The sequence below is a fragment of the Dasypus novemcinctus genome, chromosome 7 (assembly GCF_030445035.2).
Source record: "Dasypus novemcinctus isolate mDasNov1 chromosome 7, mDasNov1.1.hap2, whole genome shotgun sequence".
In the NCBI taxonomy this organism is placed as follows: domain Eukaryota; kingdom Metazoa; phylum Chordata; class Mammalia; order Cingulata; family Dasypodidae; genus Dasypus; species Dasypus novemcinctus.
This window is the reverse complement of record NC_080679.1, coordinates 124,608,993-124,632,367: the sequence shown is the minus strand read 5'-3', so window position 1 is coordinate 124,632,367 and position 23,375 is coordinate 124,608,993. Positions and strand designations below refer to the sequence as shown.

At 44.1% G+C, this 23,375-nt stretch overlaps 1 protein-coding gene across 12 annotated transcripts in view; it reads right to left on the bottom strand.

The window, feature by feature from the left end:
- The window catches only part of LOC101419459 (cilia- and flagella-associated protein 221-like), a 93,702-nt gene that overhangs the window by 17,828 nt on the left and 52,499 nt on the right, over positions 1–23,375 (bottom strand). For 9 of the 12 annotated variants that reach the window (XR_011649294.1, XM_058301119.2, XM_071216488.1 and 6 more), the window contains 6 exons: positions 17,600–17,698; positions 14,583–14,685; positions 11,953–12,089; positions 7,227–7,307; positions 6,434–6,541; positions 6,207–6,341 (listed from right to left, as the gene is read on the bottom strand). Coding sequence is in view for 11 of the 12 variants with exons in the window: in XM_058301119.2 (XP_058157102.1) it covers positions 6,207–6,341; positions 6,434–6,541; positions 7,227–7,307; positions 11,953–12,089; positions 14,583–14,685; positions 17,600–17,698 (663 nt within the window). In the remaining variant the exon portion in view is untranslated. Of the gene's footprint in view, positions 1–3,789; positions 5,031–6,206; positions 6,342–6,433; positions 6,542–7,226; positions 7,308–11,952; positions 12,090–14,582; positions 14,686–17,599; positions 17,699–23,375 lie in introns of those variants that run through there. The other 3 variants (XM_058301125.2, XM_058301121.2, XM_058301122.2) reach the window with 3 other exon arrangements.

The following is a 23,375-nucleotide window of genomic DNA, read 5'->3' as shown; positions in this document are numbered from 1 at the left end:
GGCCAGGACAGTTGCCAGCCAGTGCCTCTGGCTCCCATCAGCACCAACACTCAACTCCAGGTCATCTTGTCAGGGGTAGAGAAGCAGGACAGCAGAGGTGTCTTCAAATTGGCAGGGTTTTTAAATGTCACAGTCGTTCATACAGGCCGCTTTTCAGGTTTAAGAGCTTCATTTCATCCTACGTAGATTTACTGAGTCACTTGGAAACAAGTAAAACTGAAATGGCAGCCTACAATGACTTAAGTATTTCTTTTGAAATTTGATGAATTACGGGAAATATGGAAAAAGCCAACTGGCTGAAAAGCAAATAAGCTTCTGGTTTTGAAAACAAGAAGAGCCTCCTTTGTCATTTAATGACTTTGAAAAGGAGAAAAAGGAGAGGATGACATTTGACATATCATATCAGGAAATGTCAATGCTTAACATTGTTTGGGTAATGTTTTTAACCTGGGAAGGCTCCATTTGGATGCAGGGTCAGGTCCTTCAGGAGGTCTGCACCAGATTTTTTGTTGGTATTATTTTATGCAAATTTTTCAGCACAACTGATGGAAGCACGGAGCAATTACATCATAATAGTAAAATATAGAGAATTTTAATAGTCCTCCTGGGGCATGCACAACAAAACACCTATTCCCAAAAAAGCTCTTCTTCCCCTTCCAGTTGTTTAATCACAGATGTTTCAGAACATCTAAGCTAAGATTGTTGTATGATTTTTTAACAATAAAATAGCCACCGACTCCTCGTGGACATCAGAAACCCAACCTCACTGTGAAGAAACTAACCCTCTCCCACTGAAATGAAACAAAACCAAACCAGGGAAGCCTGGGAGCCCCAGGTGCAGGGGCGGGAGTCCTGGTGCAGAGCATGCACCTAGGAGTGGGGTGGGAGTTAAGGAGGCTGGAAAGACCAGGGGATGTTAGTGAGGAGATGTGATGGGGAGACGGATTTGGCTGAAGGGGTGGATGTGAAGAGAGGGGGAAGGCAGGGAGGCAGTGAGGGCCACGGAGGGTCTGCCTTCCCCCAGGAAGGAACGATCCAGCACACATCTCAATGAGCACTCAGTGCGAGAGAGTCAGGGCACAGGGACAAGGACAGAGTGTGACGTGGGTGGCACTGGGTGTCCCCTATGAGGTGGTGACCAGGGGAGATGTTTACAACACCAGGGGAAAGAGAATTTGCTGCATGGCCCTCAGGAGCGTCTCTGGTTGACAGAGGGTCCACAAGGTTGCCACTTGGCCAGCTCTCTTGGTCAGCCTCAGGCCAAATGTGGTCAATGAAACCTTTTTGGAAATGGCCATCTCCTCATCTCCAATGGCTGTCATGCTTCATAGCCACCTGGGTGAGCCAGTGGTCAGTCCCCTACCAGGTGCCTCCTGAATTACAGGGTTTTCTACTCTGGCAGTGGGAAGTGGAACTCTCTTTGCCCTGTGTGAGTTTCTGGTTTGCCTCCTTGAGTCCTTTGGAGTTATTCTTTCCTGGCTTTGGGCAGTTTCCTGACACACATGTGCTGATCAGTATTCAGGTGCTGACTTGAGAGAGACCCAGCTCCAGAACTTTCTCTCTGCACCTCTCTCCTCCCTTGTATCCTGTCCCATGACCTCTCAGCCCCTTAGCCCCCTCATTCCTTCTCATCAACTTAGGAAGAATCCTGGGCTTAGTGTGGGTTCCCCAACTTTTGCTGCAGCTTGGATGCTCTCTCCAGGTAACCCGCAAGGCTTACCTCTGTTACTTAACATCTCTCAGGGATCACTGTCCTTTGTTAGTTGATGCCCAATGTATGTTTTCCTATGTTTGTCAGTTTCTCAGTTGATTCAGGCAGGATGGGAAGGAAATTCAGACCCTGTTACTTCATTTTGTACAGAGTGGAAGTCAGTTATTATTTCTTGAAAGCCAAGTGTTCCTTTTTTCTTCATTTACACTGTTATTTGCTGGAGTATATGCCCAGGTAATGTCCTTAGAAGACAGGAACCTGCCTTCCTATCAAGAGGCTCTGGGCTTAGAGTTATTGAAAAATCCATGTGGGGCAAGATTGAGAAATAGGGAACCTCTGCCAATTTTCCCAATGCTTTTAGAGGAAATACATCCTGGGGACTTTCTTTCTTTTTTTTTCTTAAAGATGTATTTTTTTATTTATTTCTCTCCCCCCTCCCCACCCCGGTTGTCTGGTCTCTGTGTCTATCTGCTGTGTCTTCTTTGTCTGCTTTTGTTGTTGTCAGCGGCATGGAAATCTGTGTTTCTTTTTGTTGCATCATCTTGTGTGTCAGCTTTCCATGTGGGTGGCACCATTCTTAGGCAGGCTGCACTTTCTTTCGCACTGGGTGGCTATCCTTACGGGGCACACTCCTTGCGCGTGGGGCTCCCCTACACGGGGACACCCATGAGGCACGGCACTCCTTGCATGCATCAGCACTGCTCATGGACCAGCTCCACACGGGTCAAGGAGGCCCCGGGTTTGAACCGCAAACCTCCCTTGTGGTAGATGGATGCCCTAACTACTGGGCCAAGTCCACTTCCCCTGGGGACTTCCAATGATCTGAAACCAATGACTACATTTTAGTATGTGAAATTACTGGGACAAATTTTATAGTCCACTAAGAATCTCTTAATGGAGAAAATAGCATAAGAGTGGATTGTAAATTAGGAACAAAAATTCATCGACTAAGGGAAAATTTCATAGGTGAAACTTTACCTAGAAAGTTTAGCTCTGCAAGCAAATCCTGAGATTTTTTTGTCTTCCAAACACAGGCAGAGCTGATAGACCCAAAAATTCCACGGGAGTGAAACGGGCATCTGATCTAGCCACCATCCCTGATAATGCTCCCCAGAGCAGAGGGCCTCAGATTCCCTCGTCCTCTGCTCGTGTCCACTAGCAAAAAGTAGGGAATGATATGAACACAAGGCTTTCATAGAAAGGAGCCACAGAGGAGGCTGTCCCTGAGCACAGCCGTGCTTGGGTTCCCACCCTGTACATGGAATCTGTGCCCAAGTATTTGTGGAATTAATGGATAAATAAATAAATTCTGATACTTTCCAAGAAAGTACGAGCCTGACTAGGGAAAATTCTCTTGACCTCTCGAGGCTGCAGGTTTCCCTCTGTTAGAATGGGAGAGGAGCGTAATGGGTGGATCTGGGGACCAGAGGTGGAAGAGAGGTTTTATAGCCTACCGTGGGGAAGCCCAGGTTTGTGCAGGGACACCCCTCTGGGGATGCCCTGAGGGCAGAGGAGGTGTGGGCAGAGCCCCTGACCCCAACGCAATCTGAGCAGCCAGAGCCGCCTCCATTTTACCTGTTGGCTTTCCAGGTCAGATTCCATTTGATGAGAGGGCCCTGCCACTAAATGAAAGGTGGAAATGTCCTGTGAGGTGAGTTCCAGCTATAAGATTCTCCATGTCTCTGTGGAACACTTCCCTCACCCAATAAGACTATGAGGAGTGCGTCCCATGATGCCCAAAGTGCTAACATCACAGCTCACAGAGGAAGGGAACCTCAATTTTGGAGCAGGGGCAAGGTAGGGAATCTGGGCTCTCAGGTGGGTTTTTGTTGCTGCTCTTACACCAAGTAGCTGAGCAACCTTGGCTATGACCATCAGCAGCTCTGCCCACATGAGAGGCAGAGCTTATATGGAAGAGACGGAAAATGCCTAAGTAGTGTCTCAGGTACTTCTTTTTTTTGGTTTTTTTTTTTAATTTTATTCATTTTGTAAAAATATTACATTCAAAAAATATGAGGTCCCATTCAACCCCACCACCCCCACCCCACCACTCCCCCCCCCCCCCCAGCAACACTCACTCCCATCATCATGACACATCCACTGCATTTGGTAAGTACATCTCTGGGCATCTCTGCACCTCATGGTCAATGGTCCACATCATAGCCCATACTCTCCCACGTTCCATCCAGTGGGCCCTGGGAGGATTTACAATGTCCAGTGATTGCCCCTGAAGCACCATCCAGGGCAACTCCAAGTCCCAAAAACGCCTCCACATCTCATCTCTTCCTGCCATGCCTCATACCCATCAGCCACCATGTCCACTTTTCCCACTCCAATTCCACCTTTTCTCTGTGGACCTTGGATTGGTTGTGTCTGTTGCACCTCTATGTCAAGAGGAGGCTCAGATTCCACATGGATACAGGATGCAATCCTCCTGCTTTCAGTTGTAGGCACTCTAGGCTCCATTGTGTGGTGGTTGTCCTTCTTCAACTCCATCTTAGCTGAGTGGGGTGAGTCCAATAAATCAGAGTGTACGAGCTGAAGTCTGTTGAGGCTCAGGGCCTGGCTATCATATTGTCCATCCAGAGATTCAAATCCCCTAAATATATCTTAAACCCCAACACCAACTACAATTCCAGTAAAGTAGCATGAAAGTCTTGTGAAAAGAGATCCCATCTGAGTCCAGTTTCATCACGCAGAAACACCAGCTCCAAAGAAGGGCCATCTGACATGGCAGTGAACCCCATTGGCCATGACCATAGAACCTGTGGGTCTCTTTAGCTCAAGGTCATTTTCTAGTTGCATCATCAGTTGGTACTTGGTAGTGATCCCTCGGTGCCAGGGAGGCTCATCCCCGGGTGTCATGTCCCACGCTGGGGGGAAGGCATTGCATTTACTTGCTGAGTTTGGCTTCGAGACTGGCCACATTTGAGTAACATGAAGGCTGTCAGGAGGAAATTCCTAGGCACAGTGCTGCTCCAGGCCTTGTTCTTATTTCAGGCATATAGGCTCACAAGCATAGTCATTAGTGTCATGGTCTCACTGTTGGACCCTCATTCCTTCCTGGTCCTTACCGTTGCACCTGGGGGACTGCCGCTGCTCCCCTAGGGACCACGACAGAGCACCCCCGGCCAGGAATGCAGTACCCCCCCAGCTGTAGTTTTTAATTGTTGCCACTATGAGTATATCCAAACATTACCATGCACCCTGGACATATGCCCTGTATAGCTCCCTGTCAGCCATATATCACCTGTCAATAGTATCCTATATCAGTATTCCTCCGCTGCCATTGTTGAACCACTCTGTGATCCAAAACTTCCTGAAAATTGAAGCCCAATATAATGTCAGGATCCCTTACTAGTAAAATGGCATATAGCGATGGGTTTAAAGGTTAGATATAGAATACGTGTTGATTTGGAAAAAATTCTACATCCTATCTTTTTCTTTTCTTTTTTCTAATTATTAAACTTTCTCTTTACAAGAGCCCTAGACCACAGTAATTCATATATACAATATACAGTACTCCCACACATCTACCATAAAACCTTTTCCCTTCCACAGCGATATTCTTATAACTTACTCATATCATATTTACTTAAACTGATGTATAGACTCTGAGACAATAGCTTTCAAACAAGGTGACATCTGTGCTTACATTGTGGTCCATACTTAATTCCATGTGTGCACGTGTGTAAGTGAATGTGCACAGGTGTGTGCTTGTGTGCATGAATCTTTAAAAAAAGAGAACATAACTTGGGCGATGATTGTGGATTTTCACTGATGGTCACATTATTACATAGAACCTTGTCAGATTTCCTGTCTGGATCTGATGCCACCAGGATTGGGTAGACGGAAATGGAAGGATAGAAGAGAGAAACCATGTGAGGGTAGACAGGGGTAAGTGAAGAGGGCCCACAATGTGGCTGGGACATGTGCAGCAGGGGGCCACAGGGTTGGGGTGTTATTACTGGCCAACAGGAGATTGGGCTTGATTTCGCAGAAAACAGGGAGCCAGTGAAGAATGTTGAGCAGGGTAGTGGCCTGAGTAGAGTGTGCTTCAGGGCAGTTAATCAAGTGAGGTTATAGAAAAACCAAACACAAAACTGAGAGGCATGTGTGGCATGTGTGGCAGGGACACTTACATCTCTGCCCAAGGACAGAAAAAGGAAACAGCACTGTAGTGACAATAATCCTGAGTGACAGGGTTTGGGGTGATTTTGCTTTCTTTTTCTTTCTCTTTCTCTCTTTCTTTCTTCTTCTTCATTTATAATACCATGAATGTATGTACAGCTAATGACAAAAGCATGAATACAAATGCTACAATTCTTGAAAGATAGAAATGCAGATATTCTCCAAATAATAAATGCTGGCATGCAATTTCCAAGATGAGATATAATTTAACATTTGAAACATATTCCCTATTAATGCTTCAGTTTTCTTATAAAGTCATTCACTGTTGAAATAAAGGAACAGAGAACAAAAGATTGTCACTTACAAAAATATAAAGCTGATCATAGTCTAGGGACTTGGCCAAGGCCTCAGGTGGCTTCATGTTCAAGATCGAGGTCTTTCCAGAGAGCTGAGGCATGGCATCCTGCTTTGGAAGGGTGATGATGGTGGTGGCTTCGTCCTTCACAAGGACCAAAGGAGGCAGTTAGACTCTAGGCCACAGTAGGGTGGGGGAGGGAGTCTGGGGCAATTCTGGGAGATGGGACATGTTACCTCAGCTCCTTGCTTCAGGGCTCGAGCAAGCTTTTGAGGTTTGTAACTTGTCGATGACTTCTGGATAGAGAATGGCTGATACCCCTTGATTTGGTACACTTGAGGGACCTGACAATGAAAGAAGACAACTGAGTGGATATCCTTCAAAATCCTTTACCCTTCTTGAGTACTACCACACATGCTGGGTTACTTCAAGGGGTGGGTGGGATCTATTTCTAAACAACAGCATTTCTGAGCCACCCAATGTTAAAAGTAAAACAAGCATCACGTTGTAACTGGAGATTGTGGCGACTGCTAATTTGGACCAGCACCAGATAGATGTCAGTCCAGAGCCTTCTTCTGTGTCCCACCACACATAAAGGTTCATACTTCCTCTCCCATACCAGATGTTTTAACTGTAGAAAGACACCCAACACTGGCTGGTCAATTTAGATGATTTACATTTTCAAAAAAAGAAGTGGTCATATACCTCAAGAGAGGTCAACTAACTCTTATTCACTTCATCTTGCATTTTTTCCTCAAGTTTCTAATAAACGCAGTTTGCAGAGCTCCATGTATGCACAATCTGTGGTATATCATAGTTAAGATACTGCTCTGTGTGAGCCACGTTCAGCAAAAAGGATCTGTTACACCTCACACATACAATAAAATAACAGCAGAAAAACATACGTAGTGTGCTACCCAGTATCACCCATAATAGAACAAAATGATAAAATAATACAATTCAAATTTTAAAATATTTTGTTGACTTCATAAGAAACACAATCAACGAATGCCATGTGACAGGTCTGACCTGCAAATTCAAGAAGGAATAACACTGCTTGATCTGAACTTCTGAAGACTTAACTGGGACCAGTCCAAGACCATCAGGAGCCTAAAGTGTGAAAAGTTTAAAATTGGCACATAATCCACAGAGTAAAAGCTTCTATTTCCACTACATTTTGAAAGGGGAATTTGACAGTTCTCAAGGAACACTGTTCCCGACCCCAGTTGCTACTCCACGCACAGGGTACTGAGCAGCTCTGGTTATGCCTCTCAGGACTGAGGAGGGCCACATTCCCACTGAGCTGGAGGAACACAAATGCCAGTGGTAAACTTGAAACTGGGTCCAAACAACTCAAAATGCACCAAGAAACATCAGCCCAGGAATTATGAGGAAACCTAGTTTTCTCTGATTTCCTACCATAGGAAAGTAGTTATTGGTAGCACCAAATAATCTGAGATTGATTTTTGCCCTGGTTTTTATACCACTTGGATGAGATTTCTTATTAATTTACTAAAGACTAGGTGAAATTCTACTTCTGCTGACAGAACATACAACTAGAATGGCACTCTGAAGTGTTGCAAGGCACTGGCTTTCTCTCTGAAGTGACGCTAGCGTGGGGTGGAATACAGACACTACTGTATACCTGTAGTCCAAGTGGACAGCAGGGTGTAAAGTCTGCTGTACAGGTGTAAAGGAGTTGATTTCTTAGGAAAGTAAGCATTCACCAAGTCAGGTAAAAAAACACTGTACAAGGTTCATCTTTCTTTGTTTGGGATAGCCTCATAAAGAAAACTTGAAGAATTTGTGATCCTAACTTATGCCCTTACTAGGAGCTGTGGGGGCAGTTATAATACATAATAGCTAACATATATTGAGCATTTATTATATGCCAGGAAATGCGTGAAGAGCTCTATATGTATTAGATCATCCAATCCTATCAACAGCTGATAAAATTTAAGGTCTCACTTCATGGATGAGGAAATTGAGGCTCCAAAGAATTAAGGAATAGGTGCTTGGTGGTACCAGGACTGAAACCCAAGCCTGTAGCCCAAAACGCACACTCTGCCTTTTTAAGGAATTGGCATTGGAGGCATGTCTGTCTCTGAGGTCTTTTCTATTCTTTCTCAAAGAGGAAAACTCCAGCAACCAACCATTTTCATCTTTCTTTTCATTTCCCAAGAGTGTCGCATGCAGAGGTGTGTTTAAGCCTCTGTTCCTCAGGTTGTACATAGCTGTGGAATCAATCAGCAGTTTGATTGGAAAACCAGCCTGGAAGAATACTAGTTGGCTCTACTCTCAAATCACTGCTGAGATATGGAGAGATATGGAGATGATGACTGTTGTAATTCACTGATGGCCCAGGATGTTTTCCTGATTAAAAGCCAATTGTGGTTGGCCTTGGGGAGGAGGGAAGCTTCTAATATTCAAATCTATCCTTTTGTCTGGCATTGCTATCCTGAAAAATTTCATATGAAACTGCAAATTATGTAGGTCAAAAGTGGTTAACTAGCAGTAAGTTCATGTGGTCCAAAGGAGTATTTCTAGAATTTTCACTGGTATTCCTCTTCAAAAGGGGAATAATGATTATATATCACAGTCTTCTGGATTTGTGGTTTCATGTTTGTAAAAATGACAATGTTCATTTTTTCAATCAAGCAATAAGAAAGTACTAAAAGAAGGTAAACATTCATTCAAAATTCTAGCATTTGGATTTGGTAAACATGATTTCAGATCTCTTCTGCCTATATACAGGCATAAAGATGAAAGCAACTTTTGGAAATGGGATCCAAATATATATGGTTCTAAAATTACAGCAAACATTAAAGGAAATTTTTAAGTTTAACAGAAAAGGAAACTGAGGTGAAACTGAAAAGAACATGACAATTTCTAGAATGCCCCTCTCCCCATATCACCTTTACGAATTCTTGTTTCAGGAAGATAGTAATATCTAAAAAATTTTTGAGCATATGAAGATTGCCTTCCACCTCCAAACTCTTCCTCTGTTTCCTGGGTCAATTCTTCTTCTACTTAATGTTCTTATCTGCTGACGCCCTTTCTCTTTTCCTCTTCTTCCTCCTCCATTCCCATTCCTCTCACTGCTCTGCCCTGGTATCTAGGCAAAATCCTCTACTGACCCCGTTCTGGTTATCATCCATCTTTGAATGAAGACAGTTCCATGGAGATCATTAGCTGCAGACTAGAGTGGAGAGGAATAAAGCAGGGTACTGCAGTTTGGATTTATCTCTCAAATTTGTAATGCCTTCCATCCTGGATATAAGTCTCTCTCTTGTTTTTCAGGGGTCCAGAAGGAAGGTATTTTCTCAGAGACACTCTGTAAATAACCAGCTTTCTTTTTGGTGATCTGATGGGTGCTGCTTTCCTTCCCTCCTTCACTAGCTTCACCTCTATCCATTTTCCTTGGAGAGGAGGGTAGACCACAGATTATGACTGGCATATTGCCTTGACCTCCCCTGCCATTTTGCATCTCCAACAGCAGTCCCTCCTCCTTCCCTGCATGCCTCTGACCTGCTTGTAACTACCATCAAAGAATCCCTGGGCAGGCCTTTTAGGGATGTGATACCAGAAAAAATGGCATCCTGCCCTAAGCCTTAAGAAGGATGGACAGGCTCATAGCTTCTTGGGGGGTTTGACTCAAATTTTATGATTTGGGCTGGACGTACAGTATAATGTATGGTTTGCGACTAGTTTCTCATTTCATTGAAAATGGAGCTTTCACCTGCATTTTCCATTCCAGTTTCAAGGAATGGCAGTGGGGTGAAAATGCCTTTAGTCCATTATGCCTATGACTTCAATCTTAATTTAAACCCTGAGGACTTTGTTTGATTCTTCCATAAAGCTATCTATGAAACTGGGTACCTACATTCTAGGGTCATACTTGAGGAAAGAAGTTATACTACTTTTTAATGCTACAATACAGATCCAAGTTGGAATTGTACTTATTTGCATTCATGTTTCATCTCCTCAGGAGTGATGAATTCCTTGAGGGAAGATTCTGTATGTGATTTATCTTTTTTATTTTCTACTGTAGCACCACCCAGAATCCCCTCCAGGCGAAGGACGATGTCTCCAAGCTGCCAGGAGTCCTCTTGAGAGAAACAGCTCTAAGGGTCAACCCTCTTCAGGCACTGACTTCATTGAAGGTCAAGAGGCAAGGGTATAAATACATGGGCCTCTAACTACCGCAGCTTCAGAGCTCATCGCAGTTCAGCCGATGTGTGGATTGAAGCCTCTGTCCCTCCCAGTCCTTCTGTCCCTGCCCCCTCACACGTGCTAATCCTAAAAGCACCCCTAATACGCATTCTGAGTGCTAATTTCTGTCTCAGACACCCACAGAACCTAGGATAGTGGCTGACATATTATGTGCACTCAAGAAATACCGTATTTCATCTATGCTAAGACACCGTCACTAAATTAGTATGAGACCATGCTAATAGGCAATTCTGCATGAAATATTTCTGAATTACTTAGATGATAAATATAAAAAGAATGTGGATCATAGGAAGGATGAAATACAGAAATTTATGGAATCAATAATACTTTATAGATAAGAAAAGTGAACATTCCATTTTTCATCAGCCCTGACCAGCAGAGAAGTCTTCATAGAACTTAAGGACCAAAGGAAATGTATAAGGTTTGAATTATTCAGGATACTCAGATGGGTTCCAAAGGAACATGTGGAAATTGCTTTTCATCCATACCTCATTAATTACTGAGTATTAGGCATTTATTCTTGCTTGAAAATCACAAATATATTATTTCATATGAGATAAATAGTCTGATATTTTAAGCCATTTAATTATTTATGTGAAAAAACACATGGATTCTGAGAGTTGATCTTGTAATTCTTGAGGACATTAATCTGCAATGCTTAGCAAGTATTTTGGAATATGAATGGCACATTTATTCTCTGAAATTAAAAATCATTTTGCATATACTCTTCGATATTGATTTAATCACACTTTTTATCATTAACTTGGAGAATGTGGGCAACATTTTATTAGTGGCTATGTGACCCTGTGCCTCAGTTTCCTCATCTGTAAAATGATAAGGCACTCTCATAGATTTGTCGCAGATCAAATGAGTGGATACCACTAAAGCTCTTTAGATACTGCCTGACGCTCAGTAAATGCATTGTAAAGGTTAGCTATTATTTTTATTATAATGCATCATTATGCCCATAAGAAAAAGAACTGTCATACCTCCTGCCCACCCCCTTTAAGAGAGAAAGAGAGAACTACGTATAGGGAGAGAATTGTGAGTCTGATGGTTTAGATTCTGGGGACACATTTCCTAATTACTAGCTTGGGTGACAAATCTGGGGGCTGCCCTTCTCTGGCATACCCATTACCCCATGCAGCAGAAGGGCTCTGATGAGCACAGCCTGTCTCCTGGAGCCAGGCCTGGCTCTCTTGGTTTCTCTCTCTGCCCTTCTGCTCTCACACCAGTTCTTGGGTCTGGGTTCTTGGAAAGGGCTCTAGTGCTCTGAGCCAGATTCCAGGCTGGGCAAGACCCAGCCCAGTTTACCAGGAAGCTCTGCACAGGTGTATCAGATGCAAGGAAGATGCAAAGAGATGATCCCTGGTTTCCCACTGGGCCCAGTTCCCTGGGCACAGATCTCCTTGAGAACGTCCCTAGAAGAGGTTAGGGGATGGGAATGGACTGGAGTTTGCCTTGGCTGCCCAACTATGGTCGGACCCCATCCTCTCCCATGCCTCAGGCTAACAGCACCCACCAACTCATCGGAGCCTTGTGGAGGACTGTAGGATGGGAAGGCAAAGGGCAGCACAACGTTGGGTGACACAGAGAACTGGATGGAGTAATCATCTTGACTCATCCCAGGCAGAAAAAGGTATTTGGAGGGAATTTCGTCTATGGGTGGAGAGAAAACAGCACTTTTAGGGCTTCTTAAAGTATTTTATGGGAAACTACCATCTTCAGTTTAATATTTTGACCGCCTCTTGGATATGTGTCACACACCACTGCAAAAGTAAGATGTCTATATAGTTTCCCCCATTTTTTATCCCCTTTTTTCCTAAGCTCAACTGCTTCTCCAGTTTTAAAGAAAAAATTTGTTTTAAAATATTTTTCCCAAAACTTATAATTCCCAATTAAGGTATTTCTCATGAATATTCTTTGTCTTTGCAAGGAAAGAAAAAAGAAAAGATTAAACTAAAGAAGTATATGAGTAGATTTTAGAGACAGCCACACATAATATGCAGAGAAATTTTTAAATATTTTTTATACAGACAGTTTCTCGATTGGAAGTTCAAAATCAGAGACATAAACAATACAGGAAGTATGGTAGTTTATAACTGTATGGACCACAGAAAATCATTATCTTAAAGCGAGTACATTCCTGTGGGTGCAAATGTATTTGAAGTAGGGCCTTTTGACAAGCTTCATCCTCTTACTGGAGTCCTTTATAAATGGGATGAACAGAGAGACAGAGGCAGCAAACTACAGAGGCATGAAGCTGAAAGCAATGAAACCTGGAAGAGAAGGAAGAGCCCAGCAGATGCCACCATGTGCCTCGCCATGTGACAGAGAAATAAAAGATCACTGGCAAGTGTATTCAGGGAGAAAGCATCACCTGAGGATGCCTTCACTTGGACATTTTTCTCACTCTCAAATCAGTGAGCTTGTAAGCTAATAAATTCCCGCTGTACAAAGCCAGTCGAGGAGAGCAGATGTGGCTCAAGCAGTTGGGTGTCCATCTACCACATGGGAGGTCCTAGGTTCAGTTCCTAGTGCCTGCTAAAGAAGACAAGCTGGTACAATGAGATGACGCAATGAGGAGGCACAATGAGGAGGCACAACAAGGAGACACAGCAAGCAGAGAGCAGATGTGGCTCAAGCAATTTGGCACCTCCCTCCCACATGGGAGATCCTGGGATCAGTTCCCAGTGCCTCCTAAAAGAAGGCAAGCCAACACAGAGAGCACACAAAAAACAGACATAGAGAGCAGACAGCCAGCACAGACAGTGTGGCGGGAGTGTGTGTTGGAAATAAATAAATACATAAATCTTAAAAGAAAAGCCAACTCGTTTTCTGGTATCTGCTTTTTGCAACAAAGCAAACTAAAATGGGAGGAAAAGTGTAAATCATTAAAATGCTGTAAAATGTTTTGAAAAACACAGGCTATACATACTTCTGGATCTTGGCAGTGAGGAAGAAAGGAGCATGTGGCTGCTGCTGGCAAGGGTGACAAGCCTGAGGGAGGCCGAGACAGTCAGGCAAGGCAGAATAGAATGAGACTGGAAGGGTCAGGGCCACCTGGGCACCTTCAGAAGATCCATGGATTGGAAAGACTGATATTGGGAGAGGATGGGACTATGCCTTTGGGACACCCAGAAGCTACTGAGAATGGGCCTCCAACAAGCCCCAACGAACCTGGGGATTGGAGGGTTGGATTTTTTAAATAGCAAAGACTTGTGTCCCACAACATGAGATCAAAACTTTCTGTAAAAATTTTACATTGAGATGATGCCAGACTCAGTCAATCAGCAAGTGTGACAATGGTCCTAGTCCCCCTGCTTCCAAGAGGGAGCAGAAGACACAAAACCAGAGGTTGGAGCCACAGTCCAATGTCACAGATGCCACAACCTGGCCTGGGTCGGCCTTGTCTGCTGTCAACTGGGCAGGTATTTTGGCCAGACCCAGCATGAAGGTTTGCTTTACGGGATGTGGCAGACTGGTAACAGCCCCCAAAGGCGGCTGTGTCTTAATCTCCAGAACCTGGGAGCATGTTCCACTACAAGGTAAAAGGGATATTGCAGAGGTGAGTAAGGATTCTGAGATGGAAAGATGATTCTAGATTACCTGGGTGGGCCCAATGTAATCACAGGGGTCCTGATAAGAGAGAGGCTGGAGGGCCAGAGGCAGGGAGAGACCTGATGACCAATGAAGAAAGGTTGAAGGGGGCATGGATGTAGATCAGTAGGTGGGCACCCGCCCCCATGTACAAGGTCCAGTTCAATCCCCAGTACAGAAAGGAGGGTAGGGAAGGGGGAGGGTGGGGAGCCAAGGGGAGGAAGAAATTGGACTGATGAAAGGAAGGTGCCAAGAGCCAAGGAATGCAGGCCGCCTCCTGAAGCTGGAGAAGGCAAGGAAACGGCTTCTCTCCAGTAACCCGCGAGGAAAAGCAGCCTTACTGACCCCTTCATTTTAGACTTCTGACCTCCAGATCTCTAAGACACTAAATTTGTTCTGTTTTTAAGTCACTAATTTTGTGGTAATTTGTTACAGCAGCTATAAGAAAGTAAGATGCATGATTTTTGAAAATACTATTCCTTTTCAGCTAAATTTATTATAATGGAACCTCAGTCATGGTTGAAATTGCTGAAGTTCAAAGATATACTTTACCTAAAAGTGATGGTTTTCTTTGACCAACCCCTTTTAGTGGCCTCGCTTTGTCAATTTCATGAACAGCATTCAGCATACGGATTAATCGCAGGTGAACCATGATCTGGAATTGGGAAGAACAATGATTTCAAGTTATAATTGATACGTGCTCATTGTGGAGCTCAATTTCATTCACTTCCCTCAACCACAACTGAGGGCTGAGGGAGCACTCTAAGTCAGAATTCACAAAGCGTCACACTGCCGCACGCGGAGGCCATGGGGACTTCTAGGTCTAGGCAGTGGGTGACTTGCTTGAAAATAAATAAAGACCAGGGGAACAGGTGAGCTCGTCCCACCCAGTTTATGAGCCCTGGTTTTCACATGTTGCCAGAGCAGGAAAGAAGGATTAGTTCTACATCACTTCTTTTGGAGGCATCTGAGGAAAAATGCTACCACTGTGCAATTTTCAGAGCCAAAGGCCAGAAGACACAGATGATTCTAGAGAAAGCTTTGAATTAGGGGCCCTGATAATGCACTCCACCCTGCTTGAAATTTAGAGAGGATGCCACTGAAAGTGAAGGTACAAGAGCTGGGACTGAAGAGATCACTGGTTCCATGATGAACACTCTTTGCCATTCTGTAAGAGACCCTTTCATTCAACAAATGTTCTCAATTGGCTACTCTGGGCCTGTTTAGTCAAAGAGCTGGGGATGCAGTGGAGAGCTGATGTAGTTCCAGCCTGCTTGAAGCTGAGAGTCCAAGTTGTGTGGGGAGGGGAGGGAGTGGCCACAATAAGCTCCTAGGTGGGAAAACAAACCAGCACTGTAAGGAAATGGACAAGGGCATGACAGAAGGACTGGAAGAGGATCTGGTCCCTTGTGCAAGGGTCATTAGAGAAGGCCTTCTCTGAGGAGGGGAGGTTTGATCTGAGACTGGGATGATGAGGAAATAGTGATGAGGTCACCTTGGGAAGAGTTTCAAGGAAAGGAAACTAGCAAATCCAAAGATCCTGAGGATATACTTAAGGAACAGAGTGAGATCCAGTAGGCCCTGTAGCCTTGATTTTTTAAAATGGGTATTTTATGCTAATTGTAATGAGAAGGGTTTTCTGAAGGGAGAGCTGCTATCCTCATTAAGCTTCGGAAAGGCCACTGTTCTGGCTGCTGAGAGGAGACTGGAAGCAGGGGGCCTATGGCGCAGCCCAGGCTGGAGCTAAGGGCCTGGGCTGTGACTACCTGGGATTATGGCAAGAAGCCACTGGGTGGAATATATATTTGGACCTAGGACTGGTAGGACTCTCCATGACTAGGAAAGGATTGAGAGCCAGCACTCAGAACAAAGCACATGACTCTGGACAGGGCTTTGTTAGGCTGGAGGGCTCCTTCCAGAAGGGTTCAGGTGCCCCACTTGCAGCAAGCAAGGCTGGCCAGCTTCTTGCTGATTTGTCCCCTCTGTCAACTGCTGCAGCCTCCTCCCTAGAGCTCACTTTGCCTGTCTCTGTCCACCACCTTCTTCTCTGTATGTGTTCTCAGCAAAGCTTCACTGGGAACGCTGGCTCTCTAGGGGCCTTGGTTGGTGGTGACCAGGTCACTCAATGGGGCCACCAACCCAGGCTGAAGGTCTGCTTGAAAGATAATGCTTAACTCAAACTTTGGGGGTTCCTAGTGTAATTTCTCATTTAACTTTCATGGTGACCCTTCAAGAAAGGTATTATTATTATCCTCCTTGTATGGATGAGGAAACTAAGACACAGAGGTTATGGAACTAGTCCAGGAGCATAAGGCTATGAGAAGCAGCTACAAGAATTATGCTTGGGCATTCAGGCTCCAGAGTTCAGGCCTGAGCTCTACAGAGTTGACCTGCTGGAGGTGCCTCATGGTCCCCAGGGCAGCCTCACCTCATAGCAGGGACAGAGACCCACAGATGGCACAAGATGCAAGGGGTACCAAGAAGACCCCAGGACTAAAGCGCTGAAGGACTGCTTCTCCCAGGAAAGGTGAACTTGAGCTAGCCCAAAGAACAGGGAGGGTTGGAGACAGATAGAGGAGACCTGAAGAGGCATTTTAGTCAGAGGATGAGGTGTAAACATACAAGTTTGTGGTAGGGAACGAGCAAGGGGTGTTTGGAAGAAGAGAGGGACAGGGAGAGCACAAGGGGACAGTAGGGGACTGGCGAAGAGTGGCTGCAGCCAGACTTGATGGTACCTTGAACACTGCTGACATCAAAGGCTAACAAGTCCTCATTTTAGCCGGACAAGAGGAAGCCACTGGAGCCATGCTTAGAAATGTATTTCGTGGAGACCAGTGTGAGGTGGATCAAGCCTCATCACTTTCAGCCACCAGCCTGAGTTTTAGAAGCAAGATCCCACAGGAATTATCAATTGTTCTCTCCAGAAAGAATCCATCAAACTCCCTTTGTTCTAGAGCAACTCTACTGCAAAGTATATATCCAAGAGATGTGAAAACATGTGTCCACCTGAAAACCTGTACACCAACTTTCATAGCAGCATAATCCAAAACAGCTAAAAGGTAGAAACAACCCAAGCAGCCACTGACTGATGAATGCATGAATAATACAGTTTACTAATACAATGGAATACTATTCAGCCACAAAAAGGAATGAAGGGATGATACATGCAACAACACGGGCGAACCTTGAAGACATGCTAAGGGAAAGAAACCAGTAACAAAAATGTCGGATTCCTTTTACACGAAAGGTGGAGAGTAGGCAAAATCCATAAAGACACAAAGTAGATGAGCAGTTACCAGAAGATGGAGGGCAAGAGGGAGAAATGGGGAGAAACTGCTAATGGGACTGGGGTTTATTTCAGAGGTGATGAACTTACTAAAATAAATAATGGTGATGGCTGCACAACTGTGAATATATTAAAAACTATTGAATTGTACAAGTTAAAGGGGCAAATTATATGGTATGTGATTTATATCTTAATAAAACCATTATTAAAAAAAAACGACTGTTCAACTTCCTTGTGCTGATGATCAAATAAATTAAACTTTCAATCTGGTGCTGAGACTTACCTTGCGTGCTGCTTGTTGAAACCGCTTTTGTGCCCTGAACCTGTTGATCCATGTGTTGTTAATGAGTGGGTCAAAATTAGGATGAAATTCATGGACTTTCTGTGAATATAAAATATTAGCACCTTTTAGATTTAAGTTTTCACTCCAGGCAAATGCATTTAATCGAAACAGAGTATTGACTTAAGAGTCTGATCTCAGATCAAGTTATTATTTATTCGTTCTTTCATTTAATAACCATTTCTTAAATACTTCTAGTGTGCAGAACATTTCAGGGGATATTTCTGCATGGGAACCAAAAAGGAGAAGATGAGATTGGGTTTATAAGGAACTTATGGTCTAGTTAGGGCTATTAGGGAAGCTCCAGGAGAAGTCATACAGAAATCAGTCCCACATGGTGAGACTGCTTCTGTCAAGAAAGGCGACACTTGAGGTGCTTTTGAGGGACAGGGGGAGAGGGGAAAGAACATAAACTGTGATGTCTGTGAGTGGGGATGGCATGTGTGTGAATGGAGAAGATAGTTTTGCTCGAGTCTGCAAGATGAATGCCAGGCAGTGTCCACAGAATCAGTGAATGAATGAAGGGTACTGAGACCCACCAGAGCCCGAGTTCAACTTTACATGTGGCCCTGAACAGGAGATAAAGGAATCAGCACACATCTTGGAGAGGCAAGGGTAAAGGCAAGGAAAAAGTGGGTAGGAGGAGACAGTTAAAAATGGACTTGATGGAAGGAAAGAGCCCATGCCAATGGGCAGCATGGGGCAATGGACATGCACAGGGTGTGAGCTTTGAGATCAGTTAAAAATGAACTTGATGGAAGCAAAGAGCCCATGCCAATGGGCAGCATGGGGCAATGAACATGCACATGTTGTGAGCTTTGAGATCAAAGGGCCTAAGTCAGAATCCAGCTCCACTGTTTCCTGCTGAGCGAATGACTTACTCTTGCTTTCATGGCTGTAACACAGAAATCTGCTTACCTACCTCAAGGTTGTTATCAGGAGCAAATAAGCTAAAACAGGTAAAAGCATTTCTTCAACAACAAAGCTATAGACCCATGGTTCTCAGATTTTAGTAAGCATCAGAATCCGTGGAGGACTGGGACATGGGGCCAGGCTGTGCCCAGAGTCTTTGATTCAGCAGGTGAGGAGTGGGTGAAGAATTTGCATTTCTAACAAGTTCCTGGTCTAGAGAACACACTTTGAGAACAACATTGGGCCATGTTAGAGTTGACTGAGGTGGTCAGTGTTAAGGAGGCACTGTACGCTCTTGAATGGGAAAACAACATGAAGAAAAAGGCATCAGAAAAGAATTCTTCACACGCTGGCACAAGGAGTGGACTGCAGAGGAGAAGGCAGAAAGGCAGAAGGGTGAACACAAAATGCTCTTAGGTTAGTGGAAGGGTATGACAGTTTGAAGTTCTTTTATGAATGCCCAAAAGAAAAAGTTTATGTTTTTTAAAGAATCCATTCCTGTGGGTGTGATACCCTTTTGATTGGACTACATTAGTGAGGGGTGATTCAGGTTGAGTCTCTGCCCTCTAGCTGGGTTTGACATGAATGGACACACATTGACAAAGGAAGGTGCCATGTTGATCCTGCCATGTGAGAGAGAGGACTGCAGGAAACAGGGAAGCCCCAAGGGCTGAGAGAGGTGCAGGAGTCTAGAACCAGGGGAGCACAGAGGCACAGAAAGAGGCCTTTGAGAGGGTGGGCCCATGGAATAGCCAAGGCTAAAGAGACGAGCCCTGGGCCTGATCACTCACAGCCAAACTCGCTAAGAATGGAGCAGCTGAGAGTGAGAGGAGGCCCAGTAACAGACAAGCCCCAAGCCTGCTTGTGCACAGGGGAGACAGTGGATTCTGGAGGGAAAGGCAAGGAATTCAGCAGAGATCAGTGGTCAACCTGCTTCGCCACTTGGCAGGGCTCCAGAATCACCAGTAGCTGAGTTTGGTGAAAAAACATCAGTTGTGGTGCCTTGATTTGGACATTTCATGGCCATGGAAGTCTAAGCTTTTACCCCAAATAAAATTCCTGTTATAAAAGCCAGCCCATTTTTGGCACTTTGCATCAGTAGCCCTGTGGCAGACTAAGACATAGGGTGAGTCAAGAAGGTTGGATTTGGGCATAACCTTGTAGAAGAGCTATTGGTAAGCCTGTGTGGCCAGATTAGACATGGGGAGAAGAAAAGAGGCAAAAATAATAATAATCCCAAAGTGGCAAACCCAGTAAAGAAAAGTTAGAATGAGGAGATGGGAAAATTAGTAAGAATTGTTTTTCATTAGTAAAATCAACAATTTGAGTTGTAACAGGAAACTCACATGACAGAGGGTTTTCAGGTGGAGGGCAACCATCCTTACTTTATACTTGAGGACACTGAGGCATCAGAGCCAAGAGGGCTCCTCCCAAGTCCTATGTCTGTGATAGAGCTGAGAGCAGACCTCTGGCTTCAGAAATCTGATCTTCTATCGATTACCATGTAGATGGCAGCAGTGAATAGAGGACCAAGAGAGCAAAGGGAAATGGAAAAAGGATGCCAAGAGGGCAAAGAATGTAAAGGGGTGGAGAGAAGGAGCCAAAGCATAGAATGCTGTTAATTTCAAGAGAAAAATAAATCCCAAGTTTTGGTGCTTTGATTTCAGAATTGAAAAAAAACACTGTGAAAATATAAGCATATTAAAAAAATACTGAATATCTCTGGGTAAAAGTATTTCAATAAAACTTTTGGGAGTTTTTAAAAAAATCAACATAGAAAAGACTGCCAATAATTAGACTCAAAAAAAAAAAATACAAATTTGGTGGGGCAAGAAGGCATCTGAGTACACCCCATAGTCTCTCCTGCTTAGCACCGGCTGGGTGGGGTTGGAATCTTGCTGGAGGGGCTGCTCAGCAGCCTGCAGGGCACGAGGTGTCTGGACATCGCTTTGGGGGGACTGCGACAGGGGTGATGCATCCTGGAGGTGGGACTGGGGGTTTCTGACACTGAGGTGGGAGGTGGTGGGAGGGCGGGGCCCTTCCCCCTAGGGTTGAGGGCTGTGGCTTCACTGGGGACTGTCAGTTGTGCGCGGCGGCGATCCCAGCTCCATGTTCCCCAGGTGTGTCTTCCCCCAGTCCATGTTCCTGGACTGCCATGGCCCGCGTTTTGTGGACGCAGGTGCCTCGGGTCTGCAGCATAACAGACTTCACTTCCCGAATCCAGGGCTCCCCAAAGTCCAGGATTCCCCTCCAGTCTATGACTGCCTCCAGGAGTGGGAGAGTTTTGGTGGGAGGTACAGAGGGTCCTGATGAGTGCAGGCTCAATTTTTTGGAGCCCCCCCCCCCTTTTTTTTTCCTGAGCTTGGAGGAGTGTGCCAGCTGGATTGGGGAGAGCCTGGGAGGAACAAAGGGGCGCAGGGGTGAATCTGATGAGAAAACCCGATTTACCTAAATGCCCTGGGATGGGGGACTTGGTCTGGGAGAGGGTGGAGTCAGAAAGGTAACTGGCCCTCCCATAGCACACCTGAGGGAGAGGGACAGTGGGGCATTCTTTGCAGGCTTCCAATAGCATATTTAGGGTTCCTGGCAAGGTGTGGGTGCTCTCTCCAAGAACTGAGTCATTAATTTTTCCTGTGGCGAGTTGGTTCACCCATTTGTGTCTCCTGCTGGGCCCCTTGTGCAGCTTTCCTGCTGCCCTGGGAGAGAGGGAAGTGAGGAAGGGATAAAGGGGAAGGTTAGACTCCTAAGCGGTTTATTTAACTGCAAAGAGGATTCCTTACTTGAAGCATTGTCTGGTCTTTTTTGTTGGCTTGTTTTCTTATTTCTCCTACCACTTTAACCCCCACCATGGCCTTTTTTCTTTTTTTTTTCTTTTTCTTGGTTGCTTCCCCCACCCCCACCCCATTTTCTTTCTTCTTTTTTCTTTTTTTATATTATGGCTGCAGGGAGTGTTTCTTATTTGCTGTGTTTCCCCATCCTCTATTTCCTCTTTTCTATGGCTACCAACGCTATCCCCTTTCCTTAACATCTTTCTATCCTCTATTGTTTATTGTTTCTCTTACATTCCACCTCTATTTGTTTAGCCCCCAATTTTTCTGGCTTTTCATTTCTAATACCTTTGTTCTGTTGCTATCCTTTATTCACTCTTTATATTATTGTCCCCTCATTTCTCTTTCCCTCCTTCCTGATCACACTGGCCTTTTTAACTCATACTATATTCCTCCCCATATTGACTTTATTATCTCATTATGGGTACTCCAATTTTCTTACTGTTATAACTATACAGAGCTTACATGAGTCCAATATCCAGTCTCAAGACCTCATGTGCGTCTTCTGCTAACATTTACTCTCAATACTACCACTATACTTTTTCTTATCCTACCCCTTTTGCTTTCTCTGGCCCTAATATTTTCCTTCAAGAGAACTTAGCCAACAACAAGGAAATAGAATAAGAAAACAAAGTGACAAAAAGAAGACTTACCAACCTCGAGACTAGAAGCAGCTAATCAACTGAATGAATAAACCCATCAAGATAAAACGATGACCAGACAGCAACAAAAAACTACAAACCAAATCAATAATCAGGAAAACATGGCCCAGTCCAATAACCAAATTAAAAACCAGGAAGAGGAGCAGAACATCGAACAACTAATCAAGGCTCTCAAAACATATCATGGATCAATTTAATGAAGAAAAGGAAGAGATTAAGGATATTAAGAAAAAACACTTGGAGAGCATAGAGAAGAAACTGTAATCATACACAAAAGATAACAGATATGATGGTGATGAACAGCACAATTCAAGAAATCAAAAATACACTCTCAGAAAAATAACAGCAGCTTTGAAGAGGCAGAGGAAAGAATTAGTGATGTGGAAGACAGAGCATCTGAAATCAAACAAACAGTAGAATTGATAGATGAAAAGATAGAAAATATACAGCAGGAACTTAGGGACCTGATGATGATGCAAAACACACAAACATATGTATTATAGGCATCCCAGAAGGAGAAGAGAAGGAAAAGGGGAGAGAAGGGGTGTTGGAAGAAATAATGGCTGAAAAATTCCCAAATCTACTGAGAGAGATGGATGTACATGTCCAGGAAGAAAAACACACCCCAAATATCATAAATCCCAACAGGCCCACCCCAAGACATACACTTGTCAAATTATCCAATGATTAAGACAAAGAGAAAATTTTAAAAGCAGCAACAGGAAAGAGAACCATCACATACAAGGGAGGCTCCATAAGATTAAGTGCTGATTTTGCATCTGAAACCATGGAGGCAAGAAGGCAGTGGTATGATACAGTCAAGGTACTAAAAGAAAAAAATTTCCAACCAAGAATACTCTACCCAGCTAAACTAGCATTCAAAAAATGATGGAGAGTTCAAAATATTCACAGATAAACAGAAATTAAAAGAGTATGCCAACAAGAACCCTGCCCTTCAAGAAATACTAAAGAGAGTTCTGCAGGAAGAAAGAAAAAAACAGGAGAGGCAGAGTTGGAGGAGAGTGTAAAAGCAAGAAAAAAGCAAAAAGAGAAGGAACAAAACAAACAAAATATGACAAACACAAGTCCAAACAAAATATGGCTAACCTAAATAATTCCTTGAAAGTAATAACACTGAATGCTAATGGATTAACTCACCTGTCAAAAGATTCAGACTGGAAGATTGGATAAGGAAATATGACTCATTTATATGCTGACTACAAGAAACACATCTTAGACCCAGGGATTCATGGAGGTTGAAAGTGAATGGCTGGAAAACAATCTTGCAAACAAACAATAACCAAAAAAAGGCAGGAG